Source organism: Corvus kubaryi, unplaced genomic scaffold (assembly GCF_017639235.1).
Source record: "Corvus kubaryi isolate FWS band 111438036 unplaced genomic scaffold, C.kubaryi_AGA036_p1.0 133, whole genome shotgun sequence".
In the NCBI taxonomy this organism is placed as follows: domain Eukaryota; kingdom Metazoa; phylum Chordata; class Aves; order Passeriformes; family Corvidae; genus Corvus; species Corvus kubaryi.
Window position 1 is genome coordinate 5,383,316 of NW_024580667.1, and position 25,634 is coordinate 5,408,949.

General features: G+C 42.7%; 1 protein-coding gene across 2 annotated transcripts; it reads right to left on the bottom strand.

Annotated features, from left to right (window-relative positions):
* Nucleotides 1–7,592: 7,592 nt before the first annotated feature.
* On the bottom strand, nucleotides 7,593–25,174 carry XK (X-linked Kx blood group). Of its 2 annotated transcripts, none has more exons than XM_042035400.1 (3): nucleotides 24,865–25,174; nucleotides 16,487–16,749; nucleotides 7,593–11,572 (listed from the first exon to the last, which is right to left on the bottom strand). In XM_042035400.1, the coding sequence occupies exons 1-3, from the start codon at nucleotides 25,107–25,109 to the stop codon at nucleotides 10,746–10,748; spliced, it is 1,335 nt and encodes a 444-aa protein (XP_041891334.1). In that variant the 5' UTR covers nucleotides 25,110–25,174; the 3' UTR covers nucleotides 7,593–10,745. The 2 variants fall into 2 exon arrangements, with proteins under 2 accessions (XP_041891334.1, XP_041891340.1); XM_042035406.1 differs by lacking the exon at nucleotides 24,865–25,174 and adding an exon at nucleotides 21,878–23,720.
* Between the last annotated feature and the right edge of the window lie 460 nt (nucleotides 25,175–25,634).

Below are 25,634 nucleotides of genomic sequence, written 5' to 3' on the forward strand. Positions count from 1 at the left end.
AACATTTCCAGGGATGCTGGATATCACCAGAGGGTCTGGCCCCCATATTTTTGTTTGTGGAGGTAGCCTCTGGAAGTTAAATAGTTGGAATGGCTGGGGAAGGAAAGGAGGGGGGCAGTTCTGATTCGTGGATGTCCATTCTTGCAGTGAAGACCATCCCACTCTCCCTGCTGAGGACTGGCAGTGTTCTCGCTGCCTTTTTCTTCTCCCTAGCTCAGGACAAGCAACTTGTGCCTTCTCTGGGGTGAGCCAGTGCAGCTCTGCCTTGCCTGGAAGCTCCTCAGGCACCATAGCCCCTGAAACATGAATTTGTTGGATCAGGAGGTTTCTGGCAGACCACAAATCCAGCAGGGGCTGATCTTGGATCAACAATTGCAAAGTCTGATGTCCTTTTAAGAGCCTGAACACAGACCATGAAACAGAGTATATTTCAGCTGCCCTCAGCCTAGCAATTACCAAATGCAGTAGCTGATCTCCCTGCCTGAACTGAAAAGAAAGGGCAGAGGTGCTGGGCCCTTCCACAGCTGTTGAATTCTGGTGCTCCCAGATGCTTGTGAGTTTTCTGTTAACTCCAAAAGTGACGTGACAAGCACAGGAAACTTTGCCTGTTGCTGCAAGTGACAAATTTGAGTAGAAATGGTACCAAAACCACCCATACATCACCCCTGATTTAATTCTGGTGCTTCCACCTTCTAAATGAATGAAACATCTTTGCTGTTACAAAAACCCGAATATTCTATACTTTGTACTAATTTGGAAAATGCATCCTGTACAAGAAAAAACAATGTTGGCAGCTGTGTGTTAATTATGTAGGAGTGTAAAACTGAAATATGCAAAAACTTAAATGCTATCTCACTCTGTTTATAAAATTTATTTCAAGCTAGTTGATTACATACAGCATTTTTCATCCTTCTTTGTGCTGAAAAGTTCAGGAACACTGATCCTTCTGCAGCATGACAGTATTCCAAAAGTATTCATGTCTCAGGGTTCTTCCTTTCCTCGCAGTAATTTTACCCCATTGCATAGGAATTAATTTAGTTCCTGTCCTTCTCTGTGCAATAATTGTCTGTGTATTGCTGCACAATTTAATGCCAGGTGCTTGCAATAGGCCTAGCGGTTTCACACATGTCCCTAAAAGGGACAATGAAAAATTCTGCAAGTAAAAACCCCAAAAAAGAGAGTGATGTGAAGAACAGAGAGAGAGATCCAGCTCCTCCTTCCCATTAGCAGGAGGAAAACCAAGTAGAGACCTTGATTAACTTCTTTTTATTTTGTAGCCTGAAGTCTTTATTTTGAATGCTGTGCAATCACTGTTTACCAACCTTCCCTTCATTCTACACCAAAGAGGAAGAAGGAAACAAGGGACTTGTCAATCTGTCTTCCCTGAAAGGACTCTTCACAAGCAGCCTGAGTCTGTCCCTGGTTGCACTTGCCTTCACTCCAGGGAATGACATAGTCTGAAACTTCTGCCCTTTCTGTTTTGTTTACAAAATAAATGATTCCATGCTGAGATGAGGGAAGAAAAGGGGATGGATATGAGCCAGGGGAAAACATATCAGTGAGACTCCAATAAGGACTGGCAGCTGCTTCTAGGTCTTTGCTGTACATACAACTCTCAATGCAGTTCCCTGCTCCAGTACTTCCTCACTCTTTTGCAATGATCATGAGAGACCCACACGCTGTATTAAAAAAAATCCTTGTCTGATCCAGACGCTGTTTGCTGCACCAGTCTTGGCTTGAAGTCAAGCAGCACCACCACAAAACAGGCTAGAATGGCTGCACACTGCTGAGTTAGTGGAAGGAAGAGCCACCACCAGCAACGTGCCCTAAGTAGAGACAGAAATTTCATTTCATTAAGCAGGCAACAGTTTCCAGGAAGAGCTGGAGTAAAGCTGGGACAGCATAACCTCCCATGCATAAAGGCAGAAGTAAAAATAACCGGGCTTTGCATGGAACTGAGGGACAGGGAGCCCAGATGGCAGCCCATGGGCAGGCTACCAGCTTTATGGTGTGCTAATGCTGCTCTGGAACGAAGCTACCATCTGTTTGCGAGGCTTCTCTTCCCAGGGCTGCAGACCCACTTCGTTTACACGTGCTGGTGACGGCCAGGGTAACTCTTCTCTGCCAGGAGAGAAGGACTCCACCGGCGATTTCCAAGCACCTCGGAAGATGGGAGAGGAGAGAGGGCAGTCTCTCCTGTGCCCGGCTCGCCCGGCTCGGCAGCCCCGCGGTGCCACCCGCCGGCAGCGCCGGCCCCGCTCCGCTCAGGGGGACGGAGCTGGAGCCCCGCTCAGTCCGGCCCGGACCTTCCCTCCGTCTGCCCCTGCCCTCCTGTCTCCTTTCCTGTTGCACGCCTGTTCAAAACCACTTTCCTGCTTTTCCCTCTCTCTTTCAGCGCTGGGCTGTCTAATCCCATTTCTAATTAGCAGCTCACGATCACAGTCTGGGAAAGGACCTCCAGAGATCATTAGCCCATTTCCATTCTTCCAAATAGGATCTGCTGAAGCTGCATTACTCCTGACACACGTTTGCATCCCCACTTCCACAACCAGAAATAAAGGAGGTGCCTCCAGCCTGCTAGAGCTGTGCTGTGGTAGCTCATGATCGTGGTATCAGTATAACTACACATCTATAGAAGTATTCCAGCGTCCCCCTTCACACCCAGGAACAGCCCCCAGGTGTGAACACCCCAGTGCCCAAACCCTGCAACACAGGGTAACATTACAGGTCTTTACAATGCTGCAGTTTGTCCTGTAAAATACAAAGGAGTGCTTTTTTGTTGATTTTTCTCTCTCCCAGTCCTCAGTGTGGAGGTGTGGGGTGACCCTGCTCAGTGAGATAACTGTCCACAACCAGACACCTGACAGACACAGTCCTCAGCCCTGGTTTTATGTTCATCTTCAGTAATATATTAGAGAAAACACTGAGGAATGATGTCATGTTTAATGGACACGTCTAAGCAAGATAACATGATACAATAACTTATGGCACCAAGGAAGAAGCTTTTGCTTTAAAATTATCCTTCAGCTAGAGTAGTAAAAGAGGGTTCATCCCTGTGCCAAGATTTAGCATGAAGCCTATATGCTGCTAAATCATATCTAAACTGCCTCTTATTATAGAATTACACAGCTCCAGCCACACAATCACTGGATTTGTATGTTTCCATTCACTCATCTGTCTTGATAACGCTTTTTTACTTCTGGATTTTCCCTGATAACTTGGACACTTGCCTGAGAATATCTCACAGAGCGCTATCTGGCTTAATTTACACTCAAGAGAAGTTTGGAAGCAACCATCCATCTCTTTGGGAAACTCAGTGAAGACACAAGTGTCATATAACTTGAGCTTTGAACTGAGATGAATTTCTTCCAAGTTAAATTACCACTGGATTAGTAGTTATTGAATCTTCCTATTGCAAGACAGTTTACAGCAGTTTATTCATACACAAAACCCCCCTCCCTCCTGTCACCCATTTTTAGCACTTCCAGAGAAATCACTTTGAAAAACAAAATTTCAATGAGTGGGTTAGATTAGGGACTACAGTTTCCCACAATATTATTTATTCATTTGCTTTCTTGTATTTATGACTTCTTAGTTTAAGTTTTGATGGTTTAATCATATTCTGCTATTTTCACTGCTCAGGTTTTCATGGGAGCAACAATAGCTGGAGATACCTAATTTCTTTCTCAGCTGGATTTAGAGATCCTTCTCTCACGTAGCTTTCTACCAAAGCTCAAGGAGCTGTGTCCACCTTGATCAAAATCAGAGCTGTTGACTGCTAATTACAGTGACGTATGACACTTGCATTAAGGGACACAATGCCATCTCCCTGAGACTTTTGCTACCTGGCAGGGACTGTCTGCCAAATCATGCTCCAATCCTTTGTCAGTATTTTTCCCCCATACAAATACACTCCTACACATGCTAAAATTGCATTTAGTTTTCTATTATACTAGAATTTTTTTTGAATGAGTGATACATTTAAGACCATAAACAGTTTGTTGTTAATTTTAGACCTCCCACTAGTAAAACTTCCCTTTCCCTAGTGATTTTTTTTTCTTTTCTTGCTTGAAGAGACAACTGCTCACTTGCTGTTGTGCCTTGGAAAGAACAGTGATGTGTAGATTATTAAGATAGCAGCTTAAACACATAAGCCCTTGACTGCTAAAGGACACTGTAGGGCAAGTGATTGATAGTTGATGGCTAATAGATTCCTGCTTGGTGTCCTTGGGGGTTTCCACTGCATTTTGTGCCAATCTCTCACTGACATTTGAGTTGTCTGATGAGTTAATGCTACAGCATTCTGCAGCCTTCCCTGAGTTTGCCTTACCATCAATCCTCATGGCACAACACCAGCATCCTCACTGAGGCCTGTATTTCATGGCAAGGCAGAAGTAATTTTTCACTTATTACATTCCTTGCCTGCTCCCACCTGATAACCTGTTTCTCTTTTCCCTTTCTTTCAAATCTGAGGAATCTTGGTTCATTTCTGATCCACACAGCCAAATCACCATGAACAAGGCTTAGCACGTGCAGCGTCCCAGGTTTCTTCAACCTATAATCCTTTATCTTTCTGTAAAGGGCAGATTTTTTCAGCATATCACATCTTGTCAGCTGATGAAGAAAACAAGACCAAAGCAGGAACCATCCAGCTACCATGTTGTTTAAAAAACTATCTGATATATTACATGGTCCATTGTTTTTCTTTCTTCCCATGCATAATGGAATTGTGTAAGCAAACTGCACAGGACAGTGGTAACATTTCTGTTCTGACCATTAGCATGGAAGTTGCCTGTCTGTGCTTAGATGCAGAATCAGCACTAATGTGTGTACTACAATACATATAGTACGTAAAATATACATGTAATTACATATTTCTATATTATATGTATTACATATATACAAAGACATATACATATAATTAAGACTGCTGCTATTAAAGTAGTCAAACAACAAAGATAGATAATGATTTTTTTTAACAAGATGCTATGTCCTAGATCAGTATGACCTTCACAGTTTCTGCCTCACTGTACCTGGATTCCTTTCTGGGATCTGCATTATGCCTCTCCAAGAGCATCAGTGGAGAAATCTAGGCTTACTCTCAATGCAACCTGTTTGTGAGTTGCCACACACATTTCCATAGGTTTGCAGGGACTTTTTTTTTTTTTTCATATAATATTTCTCTTTCTTCTGTTTGGTATTTTTTCTTCTTGTTGCTTAAAAAAATAAGAAGAAGGGCAGGGAAGACCACAATAAACACAATGAAAAAAAGTTTAAGAAACACCTAATTACTGTGCTTTCATAGGGCTCGCTTCCTTTCTTTGTAGCTCCAAAGTGGAAGTTACTTCTTTTAGAAAATTCACTTTCCCCTTTAATTTTTTTTTTAAATGACATCTGGATGCTTTTGAGGTACTGCACTGCCCACCATTATTAAAATATTTAAAATGGCAATGAAGAATTCATGCATTCCATGAGTTCAGCCCTTTTCATTGCCAGACATCTTTGGCTCCAAAAGAGCAGCCCTACTGAAAAATCCAGCTGAGCATTTCACTGTGCCTTGTTTCTCCACTTCTGTTTAAAATGTCCTCCATGAAGTAGCAGAGAGGGAGGAGGAGTAGCCAGGACACACATTCTGAAGAATATAACTGGTGCTATGAGGGCCAGCAGCCGCAGAACTGAAGCAATCACAAACATCTCTCTTCTGTTTGCTGCTGAGTCCAGCACACAACTTACCCAGTTACAAAAACTGCAAATCCATGCATGAGCACAAGAGAATGCAATGCTGGCACCTCATCTGTAAGGTGCTGTGCTATCGTTTTTGACATTTGCTTCCCCCTCTAGAAGGCAGATGTGAATTAATCTTCACCTTGACTACCCCTGGCATTGCTCTTCATCTAAATCTGCTCCCGATCATTTTCCAGAAAGTGTCTGTGGCTGATTAAAGCTCTGTACTGACAGAGCACATTAATCAGATGAAACAAGTAGCTGATGAGAGACATTTCAGAAGTTAAAAAATGTAACATTTATCTGCTGTCATTTTGTTTGCTCTGTCAAAATAGGAATTTAAGCAATTATGAACATGAAGGCACATACCCCATTTAAGACATTAGTTCATCCAGTTCATTAAGTCAATCAGGTCTCACCTTCGGGGCCAAAAAGTTACAGCTGTAATGTTACTCCAGAAGGATCTCAGTAAGCAACATCCAACTGCATCCACCCTCTGCTTAGGTGTGTTTCCCCATTAATGGTAGAATTCTGTGATTAGAAACCTTTACACACAGATGCACTCACATCTGAATTTCACATCTGAAAGGCAAAATTTTCATACCTGAATACAGACATTTATCATTTCCATAAAACTTTATTTCAGTGGCAAGAGATTTTCCTTGTAACTGCATGTAATTTAAAAAAAAAGGATAAACCCGTCCTTTTTGTCCAGGATATGAAGTCGTTCATTAAAGGCAGAGATTCAGAAAGCTTTCATATTGTCATTTTGAAGCACTTACCTTTCATTTTTAGTCTAATTTTAGGGTGGCCCCAAGACCTAACAGTTTTATTATACATTGTTTTCTTGGTCAGTAGGAAATTACATAATCCTTAATACATCTTGCTTTTCAAGTCTTCTGTCTCTGGTAAATCAAACTTACCATCTCTGCCATATTACTCTCTATTCATGTTTCTGTGATGATTCCTGAGTGACTTGAAGCACTCACCACAACTTCATTCTAAAATACAAGATTATAAGTACTATGATGTCTGGCTTGCAAATATCTGAGTTCAAAACCCCATTTTCTTTGGTATAAGCCCTTCAAATAGGTAGAAGGAGATAGAAAATGGTTCATTGTTGTAGGCTACATATTATCAGTTACTATGGGGAAAAAATAAAGGAACTACTTGTAAATTAAAAAAAAAAAAATTAAATTTAAATTTCAGTTTACCAGTCCCAAGTATCCACCAATTCTGTGTTATAGGCAGACAGTAGTGTCAATCACCACCAGGACTTCTAGAATGTTTTCTCAATGCTCATGTAAGTGATGTACACGCATTACAACTTGTTGCAATGTATCTATTTACACCCACATTTTAAAAATATGTGTCTATTTTATCTATTTAAATTTAGAAACACTTACGTGTTGCAAAGTTTTGTGCATTCCTATACCTCCACAAGAATCCTGAGCATTGATTTTGCTGGATGTTCCCAGGCTCAGATACAAGTACATGGTAAACCCAGATGCGTGTGAAACAAGTGTGCAGAAAAGAAGTTAAAAAATATTCTTTATAAGGCAACAATTTCCTCCCAATTCCCAATGTAAACCAGTAAATATTCTCATACTGACAATGAATAACCTATACTAATTTTGCTCCATACAACACTGGTCTCTTAAGCTGCCCCCTCTTACAAAATTTTCTGCTAAACAGCAATGGAAGCTTGGAGATAAAGAGCTCCTAAATCAATCACAGATTAATTCTTCTGTCAGGTCTTCTTGAAAACATTTCTGCTGCTGCATGGTGGCAGATGACAGCATGCTCTGTAACCTTTACTTTGGATTTCTTGCAAGCAGCACACTAAGAACTGATACCAACACACCTTGTGGGATAGTTTCAACATAATTTAATTTGTGTTGTTTTACAAGTATAAAAGAAAGCCCACACGTCAGACCTTGCATACTCTTATACACACAAATAACCCTTGCTGAGCCATCTTTTGTGTGACTCAAGACTACTCAAGAATACAGTTTTCAGCAGCAGCCCTAAACCCTTCCATGGAAAACACAGGCCCCTCTAACATTCATAGAGGAGAGTAAAACCACAGGGAACTTGCAGCAAGAGATCACTCATTCATACACAGACAGACTTTGTAGCTCATACTGTCCTCTCTGTGCAGCCACTGGGTGCACTGATAACAACACCCTCCAGACTATCATCTTGAGAAAAACTGCCTCTCCCAGCTTTACAGCACACTTCCGAAAAATCAGCCGGTCCCTTAAAATCTTGATCTAATACATTATTGTCGTCTCCATGCCTCCCTCCTGCACCTTTCTACCAGCAGTGGCAGCACAGCTGGATAAACCCCTCAGAGCAGCCGCGCTGCTGGCTGGGCTCCACCACGGCCCATGGTGACACGAGGCACTGCACAGGCAACAGCCCCTCGTGCTGGTGGAGAGTTTGAACTGTGTTTGGTTATTCTGCACAACTAAGGCAAAACTATAGGACAGTAATAGAACCCATATAATTTTTTTTTTTTTCCCTCTCATAGCAGTGATTTAAATATTCAGCTCCCTATGCATGCACTTCAGGAGACTGGTATAAAAATAAGAAGTAATATGGCACACACTCTAAATATGCATATACAGTACTCAGTGAGGTTTAATGGTACTCACTGTGTATTCATTCTGGGCTCCTGGCTATGTAACTCCCCTACATTTGACTTCACTGCAGCACCAACATTTCACTGTAGCACCAACCTGCCTGAGGTTTGTGAAGCTTTCACTGTTTCCAAATGGCACAATCACAACTGCACCACCACTTACAGTGACCAAAGTCTGCTTTAAGCTCTCTTGTTAGATATGAACTACTTCTACATATGAAGTCACTTTTAAAATTTTCCCCCAAAGACTAACATTTCAGACCCAGGTACATCTGTAGACAGGCAACCACTGTAATTCCCTGATTATTGATATTGATGAGTGTCCAGCTATAAAGACAGATACTCAGTTTTGGCTAAGAACACAAGAAAATTTGAGCCTGTGGGCTGAACTCCACAGGTTTGGAATAGAGAATTACATTTTCCCTTGCTCCTTAAACTCACTACTGAAAAAAAAAGAAAGTCTTTTGCATCTAGAAAAGCACACAGAAATACTATACTGTACTTTTACACACAAAGGTACAGAGAAACACAGTCGTGTCTTCAAGGAGTCACTTCACTATTCTATTCTCCTCAGAGAAATTAGAATGGAGGTGTTTGGTGTCTTCCCCAGATATGAGGTACATTCCCATGGCAAAATCAGGCCAAAAATCCCATTACCACCCACCAATAATTTAATGACATCTACATACACATACCATACACAGACACATATTAATCAAAATGAAAACATTACTCCATAATAAAACTGAAATATGAAGACATTAATTTACAGTGTAGTAAAGAAAAAAATAAAAGCAGGTTTGGTCTTTGCAGCACTGCAGGTGACATATTTCATTATAAATGACCCCAGACCTGAGTTTTGAGACGCTTCTAAAACAATTATGCTGATGTCGTCCTTATTAAGAGCTTCACATCCTGCATGATGACAGAATGGAAGCCAAGCTTTGTACACTGGGATATGCTTTGGGTCATCAATTATTTGTTTCCATGAGCAGCCATAATGTTTAACACTCAAAAGAAATGTTAGGAAGGTGCTAAGCAAGCAAAGTGCAAAAAGCTTTCACCTAATTTGTGAAAATATATTTTTTTTTTGTATTTTCACTAAATTCTTGGGTGAAGCTAAAGCTAAAACCTTTCTCAGCAACTTGCAAAATACAGAAACACTTCTATTTGTACTGATGTATTGCTGAGAACAAAAAGTCAATGACTTCCATTTTCTCTTTCAGACTTCAAGGCTGTGATGCTCCTGAGGTAAAGAAGTCAGAGGGTTTTGAATTAATGATATTAAATTAATCATAACAAATCACAGCTCAAAAAGAAGGAATTGGTGACTTCTATCCCTGTATAAAAAGTCAGTGAGCTGCCTACTTGGGGCACTGCCAAACCCCTGGCAATCAGGGTAGTGCTTATCCCTCTAACTTCAGCCATCTGAAAAGGAGATGGATAGTCAGAACTAATTGTGAAGGCATCTGGTTAACACTGAGTAACAGGTCTCCAGAGAATGATTCATATCACCCACATTTTAAGATGGGGTGAATCACTCCCTGGAGATGTGCACTGGAGAGCACCTACATGACTGGTACACACTGTCTGCCCAGCCTCTAGATATTTACATAAAGTGAACACCACCCTGACACCAGAAGGTCACAAAGTATTAAATAAATGATAATGAAAAAAAAATGAGCTATTCCAGAACATCACAATTAATGTGTTAAATTTAATTCCCTTACTAACAAGCAGTAAACATGAAGGGTGAAACAGTGCAAAGCCAATAAGCCCTCTGTGCATCCTCAGTCGCATTTCCGTATCAGTGCTGGCTAATTGGCTGTTTCATGGCAACCCAGACTACAGTGCATTGTGTAAGTCCAATTCTTCAACCACTGAGAGAAGTATTATCTTATTACACTAATTAGAGTGTAAAATAGTCTGCATTTTGATCAAAGCAGACCACAGCTACGGTCCATACGTAGTCCAGGTCTAAGCTCTGTTTCCATGCTAGGGTGACATGCCATGGGACATCCTATCTGAAATAAAATTCATTGCCTTCTATCCTCAGAATTCCTGAGTAAGATGAGCATCAGGCCAGTTTCTGAAGGATGTCTCCAGTAATGACTTAAAGTAAGCACATGACAATGAACTTACGTGCAAAAAGGCTCTGAAATAGAAATCTACAAAAAACGATTGCTCTCCATACACAAACACACACAGACACAAATACTCATACACTGTTCTCCACAAAAACAGGCTTGTCAGCCATCGTGCAGTGCTACACCTGCAAGAAAGAAATCCTATCCACAAGACACAATGTCTAAGATACACAATGTTCCCAGCAGCTGATCTGCCACCTTCCGAAGGCACCTACTTGCTTCCAGTTGTACTAGGCATTGGAAGAAACACTTTGATGAATACTCCTGTTTTGAGAATCTATTGTCTTGCTACTGCCCCTTGCTTCATCAGTATTTTCAGGAGATTTCACCATCACCTTGCCTGTCAGTAGAGTGGATTTTTGATGCTGGCAAATAAAGTAGAGGAGCTTGAAACAGGACAGCAAAGCTTCGGTAATGCTGGAGGAGAAAAGCTTTTTGCATGGGTGGCAGAACTGGTAGAACACCAACATGAAGAAGATGCCCATGCAGTAACCTATCAGGAGCTGCAGGACCAGCATTGGGGCGCAGACATACAGGTAGAAGTCTGTTCTATAAATGTACCACATCAGCAGGAGGAAGGCGTTCTCCATCAGCCGCACGATGTAGTACACAGTCATGCGGTACCAGTTCTGGGATTTGCTAATCAAGTCAGGGTCACTGAGCTCCACGTGCACTGCTGACCAGCAGAACATGTTAATGCCAGCGTACAGGAATGTGAGAAGGCACAAGACGATGGTAGTGCCCACCCTGCTCAGTTCCTTTTCTATGTTCTCAGGAAACGGGGACTTGCTAAGCCAGAAGAGAACCCATGGGTAGAAGCAGAAACCTAAGAAATTCAGCAGCACGACGAGGAAAACCCAGATCCGAAGGACTGAACCGAAAAGCACCAACACTGTGACCCGCGTGGCGATCTCAAAGCTTCTCCACAGGAATATGCAGAGGTAGGCAGCAGGTTTCACACGGACATCGTAATCGTCGTACTTTATCCTGATAGCCAGGATGTTGCAGCGTAAGGCGCCATAAACAATCGACAGGAGAGAAAGGACCATAAAAATACCTACAAAGACAAAAGACAAATTAGGTCCTTCAGCTTAGCAGCAGACATTGCATCAGAGGAGTGCAGGTGCAGCCGTCTTCGCTGCACTCCTGGGGATTCCCAGGAGGGTGTAATGCCACAGGAGCCATTCCTAGCCTACACTCGTGAGAAGAAAATTAACTCTACCCCAGTCAAACCCAGCACATTATTCTAATCCTACCTCCTGTTTTGGTCCCTGTTTGATACTCATCCAAGTAGCCAGTAAGAAAAAGAAGGCACTTAGCAGTAATAAGCATCTCTCCCTCCTCACCCTGCCAAGGGCCGTTCATACATATTCTGTCCTTGGTAATTTCACAGCTCAGTCATAAGAGTATCCAACTTGCTCCCAAACTCCTACAGTACTCCACAAGGCACAGGGGTGCTAATCCCTTTCCATACAGATGAAAAACTGGAAAACAGAAGCTGAAACTTTGGAGTAACTTGAGCATGCAGATAACTCACTGCTTGTGAAGTTCTATGTTAAAGCAAATCACAAAAAAGCTATATGATACAGCTCAAAATTGAAAGCCAAAGGAATTTAAACCAGCACTGTCCACATTGACTGTGTAGAGAGATATTTACTCACCTGCCTGCACTGTGTTTTCCTGTACAACAATTTTCTTTATACACCCATCTGCATCATGCATTTAAAAAACCACTCCTATTAAAAATGTCTTTAAATTCAGATCAACTGTCAGTATCTCCCACCTATCTAAAATCCCTGAAAGGAAGGTTTCACATTTAAATTCTGCAGAAAGTGAAGGCGGAGACCAGATGTTACCTGGCATGGCAGGAGGCCATCCCATCTTGCCATATTAAGTAGGTACAAACATACATGAACACTGGACACAGAGAATAAACAAAGTGCTAACTGCCCACAGGTATTTTAGTATTTGCATACACAATTATATAAATATTTATTCACAAGTTTTACCAACATGCTGAATAGCTGATATTGCATCAGATAAAATAATCGGAGTTGGGAATTCTTAATGATGTCAATTACATTTGCAATGCTTAGCAACCAGTGTTTTCTGCGGCCTTCAATTAGTTTGTGTGCCAATATCCTACAAATAAACTGGATTCCCTGTTTTGCTATAGCTATATGGCCAAAATTATCAGGGTTTGGGCTTTTTTCCTAATTAAAACCATTAATTTCTAAGCAATCCTTTGGGAGAAACAAGTGTATTTTAAGATCTCTAACACTTTTCTAAGAGAATTTTCTGTATCGCTTCAGCTAATCTCTCTTCCATTCTGATCCACAAACACCTCTGAATTACTTTGGAAAATAATCAAGTCTTTATATCTAATTTTCCAAGGCACTCAGTAAGGTGAAAAGCATTTACCATTTTACATGGTAATTTTGCACATGCCAGTTTGGTGGTGCATATATTCTCTGAAAATGTTTATGTTCAAATTGTTAGTAGATGTTTTTAAACATCTTTCTTACAGCACTGTATTTAAGCTGAGAATTTTTAAATGTTATATCTTGGAAAAACATTGGCTGAAAGCAGAAGAGCAGGTGAACTCAGTAAAGAATATTGCTTGATGTCCTCTGGTTTCTTACAAAATCTTACAAAAGCTGTGAAAGAACATAACTTCCAGCAGATAATGAAGCAAAAGAATATTCTCAGAGTTAAAGGAACATTAAGACCTACCCACCAGGGACTGAGTACTGCTGTCCTGGAACTCTGCTTGCTTTCTGCTTTGACAAGCTGAAACATTGATCTTATTCCCCAATTTCACTTTAGGGAATCTATATTAATCTCAAACCTATCATACAAACTCATGCCTTCAAAAGAGGCATTTCTCCATTGATAGAAAATAGGTCATGCTGACTCCATTAGTCTAACAGACTAATCCAGTCCTGCTCCTTTCCTAAAAGCTCATTACTGTCACCAAACCTTCAGTTCAAACATCACTTTGTGAAAAAGACAGTTTGAAGCAACCACAAAGGGAAATGTGGGAGGGTGACACTGTTGCTTTTACTCATCCTGAGCAGGCAAAGAAATGTAAATTTAAAAGGCAAAGTGTCTTCCCCTGGAACAGGTTCAAATCCTCCTACAGTCCTTATAAAGGTGGCATTTCTCCTCCTTCCTCCTCCCAAAAGGCTGTATTTTTCTTACAAATCGGAGGTGGACACTCACAGAATCATCCAGGGAAGCACTGTTTTGCTTTGTTTTTTTTGATTACATCTGAAGTCCTTTCAAGACCTGATCCTTCCCACTTCAGAAATTGCTAAGACAGTGAATTCTGCTCTAGATGAGCTACCTCACAAATACCACTGAAATGTATTATAGATACTATAGTTATATGTATACAAAATAGAACTAGGAATCAGATTAGGCTAATACGTGTGGGTTTCCAATGTTGTATTACAGCCAACATTTTTACACTTTTCATCATAAACAGTCACCAAAGCTTTATGTCACTCATCACTAACCTCGAGAGTTGGTCCTGCTTTTGCAGCTCTCTGGTTATCTTGGTCTTACATTCTCAGCAGACTGTGAAATGACAGTTTTGAAGAATGCCAGACACTGGCAAGACCCCAATAATGCAGAAGAAAACATCCAGAGAAATTAATGAATGCCATGAAATACACGAGAAATACACAGCATGGCTCTGGCTGACAAAAGGCTAGGCAAGGATGCACGCTCTTTTCAGAAATGTTCAAGCCAATACTGGAAGCAATAAAAAGTTTCAAACAGATTTGAAAAGGACAAGCCATACCCCCAGCATGGTGGTAAACAGCTTTTGATTCTCAGGTGATACAGACCTCATTACCTCTGATCAAACTTCATAGCCCCTGAACAAGCAGAATTTACACAGAATGATGGGCTATGTAGGAATCCAGAAAAATAACAGACTGATGAGGCGACAAGACAAAATATGTGGAAGTCAAAATACAAAGTGATAATTATAACAGATGCAAATGGAAGAAAGCCTGAAGTTTTGAGGACCAGTGTCAAAGAACAGGAAAGCTGAAGACATCTGAAGTATGGAATAAGAACTGGACTGGCTGGATAAAGAGACTGTAGAAAGTTTCAGTATTTCAATAGCTAAGATACACACAACAAGAATAAGATTAGGACTCTTGTTTTTCTGATGAATGAGCTCTAACAGACATTGACACTGTTCCTACCACTTTTTTTTCTTTGCATTTCTGTCTTTTAGAATTACATCTGCGTGGAGATGCTCCTGGGAAGCATGAGATAACTGCTGCATTTGCAAGTGGGTTCACCAGACTCTCTGGTGAGCCAGTTTATCTCTGTTCATTTCACCCAAGGAAGGTCACTTACCAGTTTGTGATTACAACTTATCTCAGCAGTGACTGAAAAAGCTAGAAGCAATAGAGCATTACAAATGATTATTAAATATGTGATTCTCTCACCATCTGGAACACAGGACTTCTCCTTGGCAATCATGACCAGTAAAGTCAAAACCAGTAATAAAAGAAATACAATACAAAAGGGATCTTTCTCAAGTAAATGCCATCTACAGCAAAGTGACTGGAGATTTTGCTATTTGCACCGTTCAGCAAAGAATTCAATTGCTTTGTGCTCATCCCACATTACAAATGCCACTGTTATTTGAAGAATCTACCTTAGTTATGAAGAACTCAGGAACTTAGGAGAAATGTCTTCCGAGAAGCTACTGCTATGATGTTCTGATTTTGGCTGGGGTAGAGTTAATTTTCTTTCTAATAGCTGATACAGTGCTGAGTTTGGATTCAGTGTGAGAATAATGTTGCTCAGCAGTGCTTACTCTAAATCAAGGACTTTTCAGTTTCCCATGCTCTGCCAGTGAAGAAGTATACAAGAAGCTGTGAGAAGCACAGCCAAAATAGCTGATCCAAACTATCCAGAGGGATACTCCCTACCACAGAACATCATGCTCAGTGTATGAACTGTGGGGAGTTGTGTGGGAGGGGCCAATCGGTGCTGGGGGGATGGCTTGTGCATCACTTGTCTTTCTTAGGCTTTTTTCTTCTCCCTCTCTCTGCCTCTCTCACCCCTCTCCATCCCCTTCATTACTACTACTACTACTATTATTATATTTTACTTTATTTCAATTATTAACTTGTCACCTTAGCCTCAGCCTCCCTAGCTGTGAAGCTGGTAAAGATCCCTGGCCTCTCAGGGCCTTAGAGATACAACAAGAGCTATTTTGTATTTCAGTGGAAATGCACCTTCAAGTTCACCCAGGTGCCAGTCCTTTCTTACACTGAAAAGCTGTTTGTCCCGTGACCAGCTGGAGACAGTTCTTCATTTAGCAGCAAGCCAGCAAATCAAGAGCGCATCATGGAGCAAGATGCAGAGTCCCACAGTAAGAGACATGTGTCCTGGTAAGTCCATGTGGTGCAGCACTGCTTGGTGAAGGCTTAACAGCTTGGGTCCAGAGGTGAGATGGTTACAGTTCCATAGCAGCTTATTGAGTCCTGCCTTTTGATTCCAAAATCAGAGTCTGGCACAAGTGAAGATAGTTCATGTCCTCAGTCCATATTTAAAACTGCATTCCTGAACGTACACCTTCCCTAAGGCAGCATGACAAAACATGCTCGGCAGTGTACCCCAAGGAATTTTCCAGAAAATTTTGCTCAAAAACCAAAATGGAACAGAGGTAATTTTTTACTTCTTCATGAAGACAGTTTGGTCCCTCCAGCTGCCTCCCTCTCATGCCATAATGGTCACTTGATCAAATCCGTGTTTTTATAGCAACGCAAGTATCCTACAGAAGGTGTCATAGTCTAAAACATCATATAAACTTGAAAACAGCATCACCATCTGTCATGGAGATGAAACCCATTGCAAAATGCTTGGTTGTTCTCCAGGGCAGACACACTTGACTGCCCTCCCACCCAAATACCCAAAAGGTCATAACAACAGCTCTACCTACTTCTGGCAACCGTGACCTCCTGCTGAAGGACACAGATGTAGAGTTGGAGCGTGAGCTGGGGTGCTGAGCCGAGGAACGCCTGGATCACGGAGGCCCTGCTGAACGCAGACCTGTGTGTGCACAGCTTGCCTTCAGCCTGTCCCACTTCCTTCTCAATTTCTTCTGAGTACCCATCCTTGGGTATCTGCCTCTTCTTTGTGATGCTGACATAGGGCTCCTCAACTCTGCCAGCATGGAAGTAAATATAAAAGGCCTCCACACACCTACAAGCAAACAAGTAAATAGAATGACAGGGCAAAATGAAAGAATGAAAGGTCTCCCCACTTCCTGGTATTTTAAGCAAACACATACTAAGTCCTAAGCCATTTGTTCATAGAGCAAAGCCTGTAGGTTTTCTCCTCCTGGTAAACTTGGAATACGACAGATTGCACTCCTTAAAACGTGAACTACATGTTACTAGAGGGCAAGAACCTGACAGTGCCCTTTGGGCTGCTTGTGGTACTCAGACTTGGGCAGAGGTTTAGTTGTGAGCTGCTCTTGCTCTCTGGTGTCCCATTAATGCCCTTAAACTGCTCATCTACTACTAGGCTGCCAAATCCAGGACCCAAGCTGGAAGTGTATTTCTTCAGATTCTCATGTCTTTTCCTCTTGTTATCCATACATCTGTGACATGTTAATGGGACATGGCAATAAACCCACTTTTCATACCTTTGCCTTAAAATATCTGACGAGAGAAGCTCAGGGTACAAGCACATGCACACACCTCAAAACTTTACCAAGCAATGGTTCAAAACACCAGTAACATGCCAGAGCAGTGAAAAGGAGCAGTTTTGAGCCTCACAAACCTTGAAATAAACATTTTTTAAAAAAAGACACAAGAATAGGAGCTTTAGTTCTTAAGTTGCTTATGTTTATTGCGCTGTCAAAGAAATATTACATATAATCTTGCAAAAAGATTCTAAGTAAGAAGATGCAGTCTTTCCAGTTGCTGCAGCTCTTCTTACTTTAAACACAGTGGGAGCCAAACCCTCTTGTTTATGCAGGTCTAACTTACGGCTGACTGGCTTCCAAGGAACAAACTGGTACCAGCACATACAGTTCTGTTAATAAATTACATATTGTTGTACTATTTGCTGCCTTTATCCATGCACAGAGACTAATCCTTACATTTGGGAGGGAGTAGAAAAGGCTGTCTGCAGAAAACGCTGTAGCAACAAGGACAACCTGGCTCCTGGAGTATTAAAGAACATAACAGCCCCAGACAGATATCTGCAAGGAAAGAACAGCTTCTGCAACTTCCTTACAATGACTGTTTTTCAATTGTCAAAAACTTTAGAAACCTAAGCACTACTTGAGTATGAAGGTGTCAAGGGCAGGCTTGGGCATCAAGCAGGACCCAAAACACACAGGGAAATAGTCACCCTTGTCCGGGAAGTAGTAACAAGCAAGGAACAACAGAGGTACAGGTGAAATCACAAGATGAGGGGGAAGTGAGATGAAAGAAAAAAAATACTTCTGTTTATTTTCATAAACTTCACTTAATTTTTTCCTCTAACTGGACCACTAGCAAGTTTCAACTGCTCTAGATGAAGAGTAATTTTGGGATTGTGTAGTACTATTCTTGATTCATTAGGCTTTAGACATCGTTATCACTAAAGCTATTCAACATTCCTGCTGCTCTGGAGGCTCCATTCACAGAGGTGACTTTCTGTCTTCCCCTCATTAATCTTTTCACTCCCTGTCAATCTTGTTCCACATGAAAGAATCCATACAGCCAAAAATAAAGTGTGAAAAATTAATAAAGCACTGTGGCTTTATGAAGTCAGCATAGATTCTGAAACCAACACATTGATTTTATTCCAAAAGAAAGATCCTAGATTATTTTTGTCTCTCTTAGTATTCACAGCCATGTATTCACCCTGTGCTGAGGGCAAGCCTGAGTATATTATGGAAAATTGGATCTCAGCATCAGGCTCTGAACTCTTGCAGTGCGTGATTAGAAGCAGATATAGTCTAGGGACCCATCTAAAAAATATGCAGTGATCCTATAAAAGAGATCAGATTTATGAGACTACTGACAATAGCAAACATTATAATTAACCAAACTCTGAGTTTTGGAGTAAGCATTTGATTTTTATTTATTAGTGGGGTATTAAGTAGCAGAATATTGTTTGTGATGGGGATTTTTTTGTCCATATAGAAAAACAAACATAATGTGAAATGGTCTGATGAGCAAACCTTAGAGCCAAATGGGGCTTTTACCAGTACAACAGAGTAATAAAAATGTTATGTGCAAGCACTCAGATTACATTGATAATGATGCCCATTTATTCCCAGGCCCTGCCAGCCCCATGCAAGAGTGTTTCTAGAGGTGAAGCCTTCTGGGACAAATACACACTCAAGATTCTAGCTGGTGCCACTGCCCAAGAAACTGCTTCAAATAGGACCAGGCTGGCAGCTGACACATGAGAAAGAACAAGTACCAATCTAAAAGTTTAAGGAATAGAGTGTAGGAGGGGCACAGGCACTCAAAGGACTATCCAGGTGAGAAGGGTCTAGAACTGTGATGAAGAATCAATTCAGATCATGTACCTGTGCCAGATTATGACTTTGCCTATGAAGTACATGCTGAGAGGTTGGGCATCTTGTCTTTAAATGAACTACCTGGCTTGTTCTTTTTTTAGCATGAAACACAACAAAGAGACAACGCAAGAAGGGGATTGCTTCATGCAGCTTTCCCCCACAGTTACAAGCTCCTGCAGCATGGTGAATTCCATAGAAGCCCTTGTTGCTCGTTGCTGTTCTGCTCCAGAGGGACAGGAGTGAGAGATCCCAACTTCTGCACAATCCATCTCCTGCAATGCAGTGATGTTTAGGGCCCTTTCAAGAGCCCTTACATGGTGCCAAGAGCAGAAGGCAAGCAGCTGGCTGTCTCCTCTGCATGTAAGGCATTGACAACCACAGTACAGCCGCTGAAGGAACTAAAATTGCTCCAAGGAAAAAATTCAGATCTACTGTCTACAGTGAAATTTGAGAGGTAAGAAAAGGATGGCGCTACTTTCTCTCCTGCTGCCATATCTTGGCAGAAAGAAGAGCCATACTTTTCAGGGATCCTGATGGTGCCCACAAGGAGTGATTCAGCCGCAACACATTTGTCTTCTACACAGTAAGTAGGAGGAATAATCCTACCCTTATATGCTTGCTGAGAGTGAGCACCTCATTCCCTCTTTTAATCACAGATGTGTGGGATTTGAACATAGGCAAAATAATGGTAGTGTGAAGAGGGAGAAGGCAATGAAAACAGGGAACTTTCCACAGCCAACCAGCACTCCAAGAGCAAATGGCTATTTGAGACCTATCCACACATGCCATCTGCAAATGTACAAGCAGATTTCTCTAATTACTTAATTTTTACTAATTCCTTCTCTTTAAAGAAGTGTACAAAAGACTTATCAGTCCTGCAGATTTACTCACCTGCACCAGGCAAAGATCTGTTCCTCACTCATTGTTCTACCTTTTACCTGCACTGACTTTCTGTTCATCTCACCATGGACACCTAACATACCTGCTCAAGAATAAAGGAAAGAAAATACCCTGAAGAGAGTCTAGACATATTCTTCCCATCTGGAAAAGAGGGAGGTGTATAAACAGTTGTAAAGTGTAGAGCTATCAGGCTCTCCTACTGTGACGTCTGCTGATGAAGTCCTACAAGGAAGGGAAGTTTTCAGACCTGTTCTATTTTAACTATTAAGCAGGTCACTAGGAAAGACAGACTCCCCCTGAGAGACAAGGCTTCTGCACAGTGTCACTGAAGCAGTATCTGCACCATTAGAGCTTATTAGATTTCAACCTGCAGAATTAGATGCCCAAAACATGAATGACTGTAAAAAAAATTGGGGTTTTTGTTTTTTCTTTTTTTACTTCCTGCAGCTCACAGAATCAAACTTTGGCCATAACAGCAGCTCCTCTGGCAATTTGGTGCAAGCTTCCTCCTGCATCTGCTGTGCTGCTGTCTACATGGTACATAGAGACATGTAATTGTTTCCTCTTATGCCTTGAGAAACAAAGCCTGATTCCATAAAAAAAAAAAAAGTCTATTGTTTATATCCTTGTCCTATTATAACCTGAGGAAAACAGTCATTATTGTTCTATATAGGGGGCCTGTTATATTTGCTTGAGATGATTTTTGCAAGTGTTTGTCCTACTGCTGACCCAGCCCTCCCCTGATTGCATCTCCTCACACAGAACAGGGCTCACACTGCACTAACAGAGCACCAGGGAACACAGTTCCAAAGACACGTGCAGTCACTCAAGCTTCACTCTCCATGAAGGTGATACCAGAAGGAAGCACTGCCAGGTTCACACCAGTCCTTTTGATGATGCCGCTTCAGTACAGCCTTCAGTAAATCAGGTGGGAGGGAACTGCCTCATCCAGCAGACTCACGGTCCAGCACCACCAACATCCCCAGTGTGTGACTGTAAGCCCCAACTGGCCAAGTCAAATGTGTTGGAAATCTGCACTTCAGCTCCTGATCTACTCGTTACTTGCAGAACTAAAAATGGCAAGCAAGTTAACAGGGGGTCCTCTAGTGCCTTTCATGAAGGGTAAGGAGAAAAGAAGGCTCAGGGGGAACCTTATCTCTCTCTACAGTTCCCAAGGAGGTTGTAGTGAGGTGGGTTAGTCTCTTCTCCCAAGATAACAAGAGACAGGACAAGAAGAAATGGCCTCAAGTTGGTCCAGGGGAAGTTCAGGTGGATATTAGTAAACATTTTTTTACTGAAAGAGCAGTCAGGCATCAGAATAAGCTGCCCAGGGAAGTGGTGTAATCACCATGCCTAGAAATGTTCAAAAGGCATGTGGATGTGGCATTCATGGACATGGTTTAGTGGTGAACACAGTGGTGCTGGGTTATCAGCTGAACTCAATTATCTTAGAGGCCTTTTCCAACATAAACAATTCCCTGATTCTCTGAGGGGTCATTTACACTTGGAAGAAATCCTTATGTGTAGAGCAGTACACCAGCAAAACTACATCCAGTAGTAGTTATTATGTGTTGGAATTGTAGCAGCACCTAAAATCTCAGGATGACCTTGGCGTTACAAGTGCCATCCAAATGAAGGGAACAAAGAGAAAGACCCTGTCAGAGGAGCAGCCTGAGCCAGAAAGCTCATCATGACCTTCCTTAGAGAAAAGACAAATGTAATAAAACTCTCATTGACACTGGCTACTGTTTTAAGTAATTTTTTCTGTTATAATTTACTTAATGTGGTAAAATAATCTCCTTTTATAAAAATAAAAACCAAAAAACAACCAAACCAACACCAAACCTATCCAAATACATCTTCTAAGCATTCAGCCAAATTAGTGCACTTGTAAGGAGTGGCACTGACATGAAATGCTGCAGGAATCCCCCATGATGCCTAGAAACCTGCAGTCACTTGGTTCCAGCCAAGTCTCTGCAGAGCCTCTGGCATGCCTGTATCCTGAGGATCACAGCCAGGCCACTAAGGGAGATAGGAATTTTGCTCTACAAATTGCCTCAAATTTATAGAGAAACTCCCAGGGAGTGGGAGAAGAAGTTAAAAAAGGGTACATTAACAGTACACCAAAAGTCCTCTCTAGGAAGAGGGATGCTACCTAATTTTAGTCCTTCCAGTGGCAGCAGCAGGACAGCGAGTGCCTCCCGAACAGGTGGAGTGTGGGTGTTTGGGAAGGTGGTGGCATGCAAGAAGTTCTATGAGAGAAAGTACTTTTTACCCATCACTCAGATGATTCAAAATAGGCTGAATCATTTGGCTTGCAAGGCTAAATACCCTCCTTCCCTGCCAAGATATTTCCAAACCATTCCCCAAAATTTAAAGTTGTGGGTTTTGGTTTTTTTAAGGCAAAAAGGAAAGGGAAAAAAAAATCTAGATTTAAGATGATGAGGAAAATCTCACACAACATACATGGGCTGTTGGTAAAGCAGTGCACTGATCGCTGAGTATTTGAGTCTGAACAGAAAAATCCTGGCTATCCTACATCTTACCAAACCAAATAGAGATAGTTAAAAAGTTGGTGTTAAGTTTATTTTAAAGCCAGCCAAAGCTGCCAGCTCTGTTGCAGAATGTCATCACACACAGCCTGAAGGTTCTTAAATGTTTCATTCCCATGCCACAAGCAGAGAGAGCCTGGGGGGGCTCTACTGTCTGTGTCCTATTTGACCTAATTTGACCCAGCCCTCCCTAAACAGCCCTGGGCTGCGCCAGTGAGACACAAGAGTCCCAGCAGGGAGGATGGAGTCAGGCTTCACACAACGGAGGCAGATGACTAAGAGCAGCAAGATTCTCTGGAGCAAAAGTTTGCCTACAAGGAAAGAGTAAAATGCCTCCAAGGGCAATGGTCCTTTTCAGCTTACAAAAGTTAAAACCACAGTGCAGTGATGATACAACCAAAAAATACTTTGCCTTCTAGCTATCACCTCAGCCTTGTGTGTGTGCCAGTCCACACAGGGTAGAAAGCCTCCTTGCAAAGCAGGGAAAGGGAAGGTATTTTGTGTGCTGAGAACAGGACAATATTTACAGCACACAGCTATATCTGACAGGAAGCAATCAGTTTCCTCTTCTGACAGATACAGCAAGCTTTAGTTGCAGGAAGACAAGGAAGGAAAAATCCCCCAAACCCCAAAATCCTGTCCCAGACCCCAAAAGTCTGTCTCAGAGCACTTTGCCTTCCCGCACTTCTGTGCTGTATCCTACAAAGTGGTACATTTCCCTAAAAGTAAAGAGAGGTTGTTTTCTATTAAACTTTTAATTTGTAGAGTCTTTCCAGCCTTTAGCAGAAAATAAGTTTTTCAGATAGCATGAATGTACTACCCTTTTTTAATTAGTAATTATAATTCCAGTTATCCCGGGTTTAGAGAGAGGTCAACATACATCACTTTGTCATGCCTAAATGATGCCATGGAGATTATGGCACAAGTATGCTGCAGCACATCCAGAACATCCTCAAACCTTCTGGAAACGCTAAGTTTGTAAATCTTTGAGAAAGGAAGAAGTGCAGACTTGGCAACACACTAGAGGAAAGGAGAGGGCTTCCATATGCTCACTAGTTTTACAGCAGTGATTGCAGCTGGGAGTTCACCAAGAGAGCAGGAACTGCATTCTGCACAAGATAAGATTTGTGTTGCAAACACAAAACTTGATGTTGAGAAAGAAACAGAAAGTCAAGTCATGCTTGGTGCTCAAGGTCAAAATATAAATATATGTTTATTTCATATAATTAAAAAGAAAATCCTTCAATTTCTTCTTGTTGCTCAAATCCTTTTTCTGTTTCTTAACATATTCTAGCTTGACATTATTCTTTCCTTGTCTGACCTCAAGAAATTAATTTCAAATGACAAAAGTCATGTATTAATTTTTGATCGTTTCTTTCTCTTTGGTTCCTCTCTTATTTTCCAAGAATGTGGAATCATTTTGTTCTTAGCTTGTAGAAAATCAGAGCTCTTTAAGAACTGTTAAGTCATAACTTAAACATCTTTAAAATATTAACAAAGCAAACAAAAAATCCATTCATAGTTATAGAAGAAGTCAATGGTTTTGAAGTGTAAGATATTTTGTAATATCCAGACTGTTCACCTTTCTTAGTGTGAACAAATCTTTCTTTTACACATTATCTAGGAATTTCAGAAAGTTGGTGACACTTCTCCTAGCCTCTGCTACAGACACACTGCATTTAATTCCCTTTCTTTTTAAAGAGAAGATTTGAAAAGAAATTTAAAATTAATGTCCTCCCCAGGAAACATTTTGTCTTGGAGTTGAACACTGCTGTTACTTTTCATCGAAACATTCTGAATTTTTTTTCCTGGCAGTATTTTCAGTGAAACATTGAACTGGAGTAGAAAAAATCTCCAAAGCAGTTTTGGGCAGGAAGCTCACGTTTGGAGAGAAGAGACAGACTAGAGCACCACTGATGTTCCAAGATGCACGGATGGGATGGGTATTATCGTTATTCTAAACTCGCAACCGAGTGAAGAATCTCCCGTTCTCTCCTGGAAGTGCTCTGAGAGCAAAGCGCTGTAGATGAGGCGGCAGCGAACAGACACAGCCATCTGCAAGAAGCCACAGCGATGGAAACCCAGAGCAGAGCGGGAGGCGGAGGGGGCTCTCCCGACTCCCCGCGGCCCGGCAGGGCTGAGCCCCCTTTCCCCGGGGGTCAGCCCGCAGGTTTCTGCCCGCGGCATTCCCAAAGGATGCTGTTCCTCCCGCAGCTGCGGCAGGACGAGCTCGCGGCTCCCGGCGGCGCAGAGCGGGAGCGGCCCCGCCCGCATCGCCCAAAGGCCGGGGGGCTCCGGGCGCCCCCGGGCTCGGCCCGCTGAGGGCGGCACGGACTCACCGACCTGACGAGCGGCCCGAGCTGCAGCAGGTGCAGCAGCAGCACCAGCGGGCGGTCGCGGCTCACGTCGCGGTGGATGAAGACCAGGCTGAGCTGCACCAGCGCGCAGGGCAGGAGGGCGAAGAGCAGCGTGAGCCCCTGCCACATGCGGTCCCCCGCCGCGCGGTACCCCGCGCTCAGGCACAGCGCGGCCGCCGTCTCGGACACGAAGAGGACGAGGGAGACGAGGACGGAGCCCGGGAATTTCATCGCAGCGGCCGCCCCAGCCCGGCCCGCCCAGTCGCCGCTGAGGCGCGACAGGGCCCAGTGCCCGCCAGAGGGAGCGCCGCTCTCGCCGCCGGCCGCGGCCTCTGCAGGCTGGGGCCGGATCCTGGCCGGAGGTCGATCCTGGCCGGGCTTGGATCCCGGCTGGGGCTCGACCCTGGCTGGGGCTCGATCCTGGCCGGGCTTGGATCCTGGCTGGGGCTGGATCCTGGCCGGGGCTCGACCCTGGCTGGGCTGTAAGCGGAGGAAGGTTCCCCGGCGGTGCGCGGCGGGCTCCCCCTCACCGTGTCTCCTCCGGCCCTAAGATACAGAACTGCACTGAGGGGGGTTGGTGGGAAGGGGCGAGCGGGTGCCCCTCAGGACACTTCGTCAGGCTGGGGAGATCACACAATCACAGGATCGCTTAGGTTGGAAAAGACGACCACACCGTGCCACTGAGTGTCACGTCCACGCTTTCCTTAAACACCTCCAGGGACAGCGACTCCACCACCTCACTAGGCAGCCCGTTCC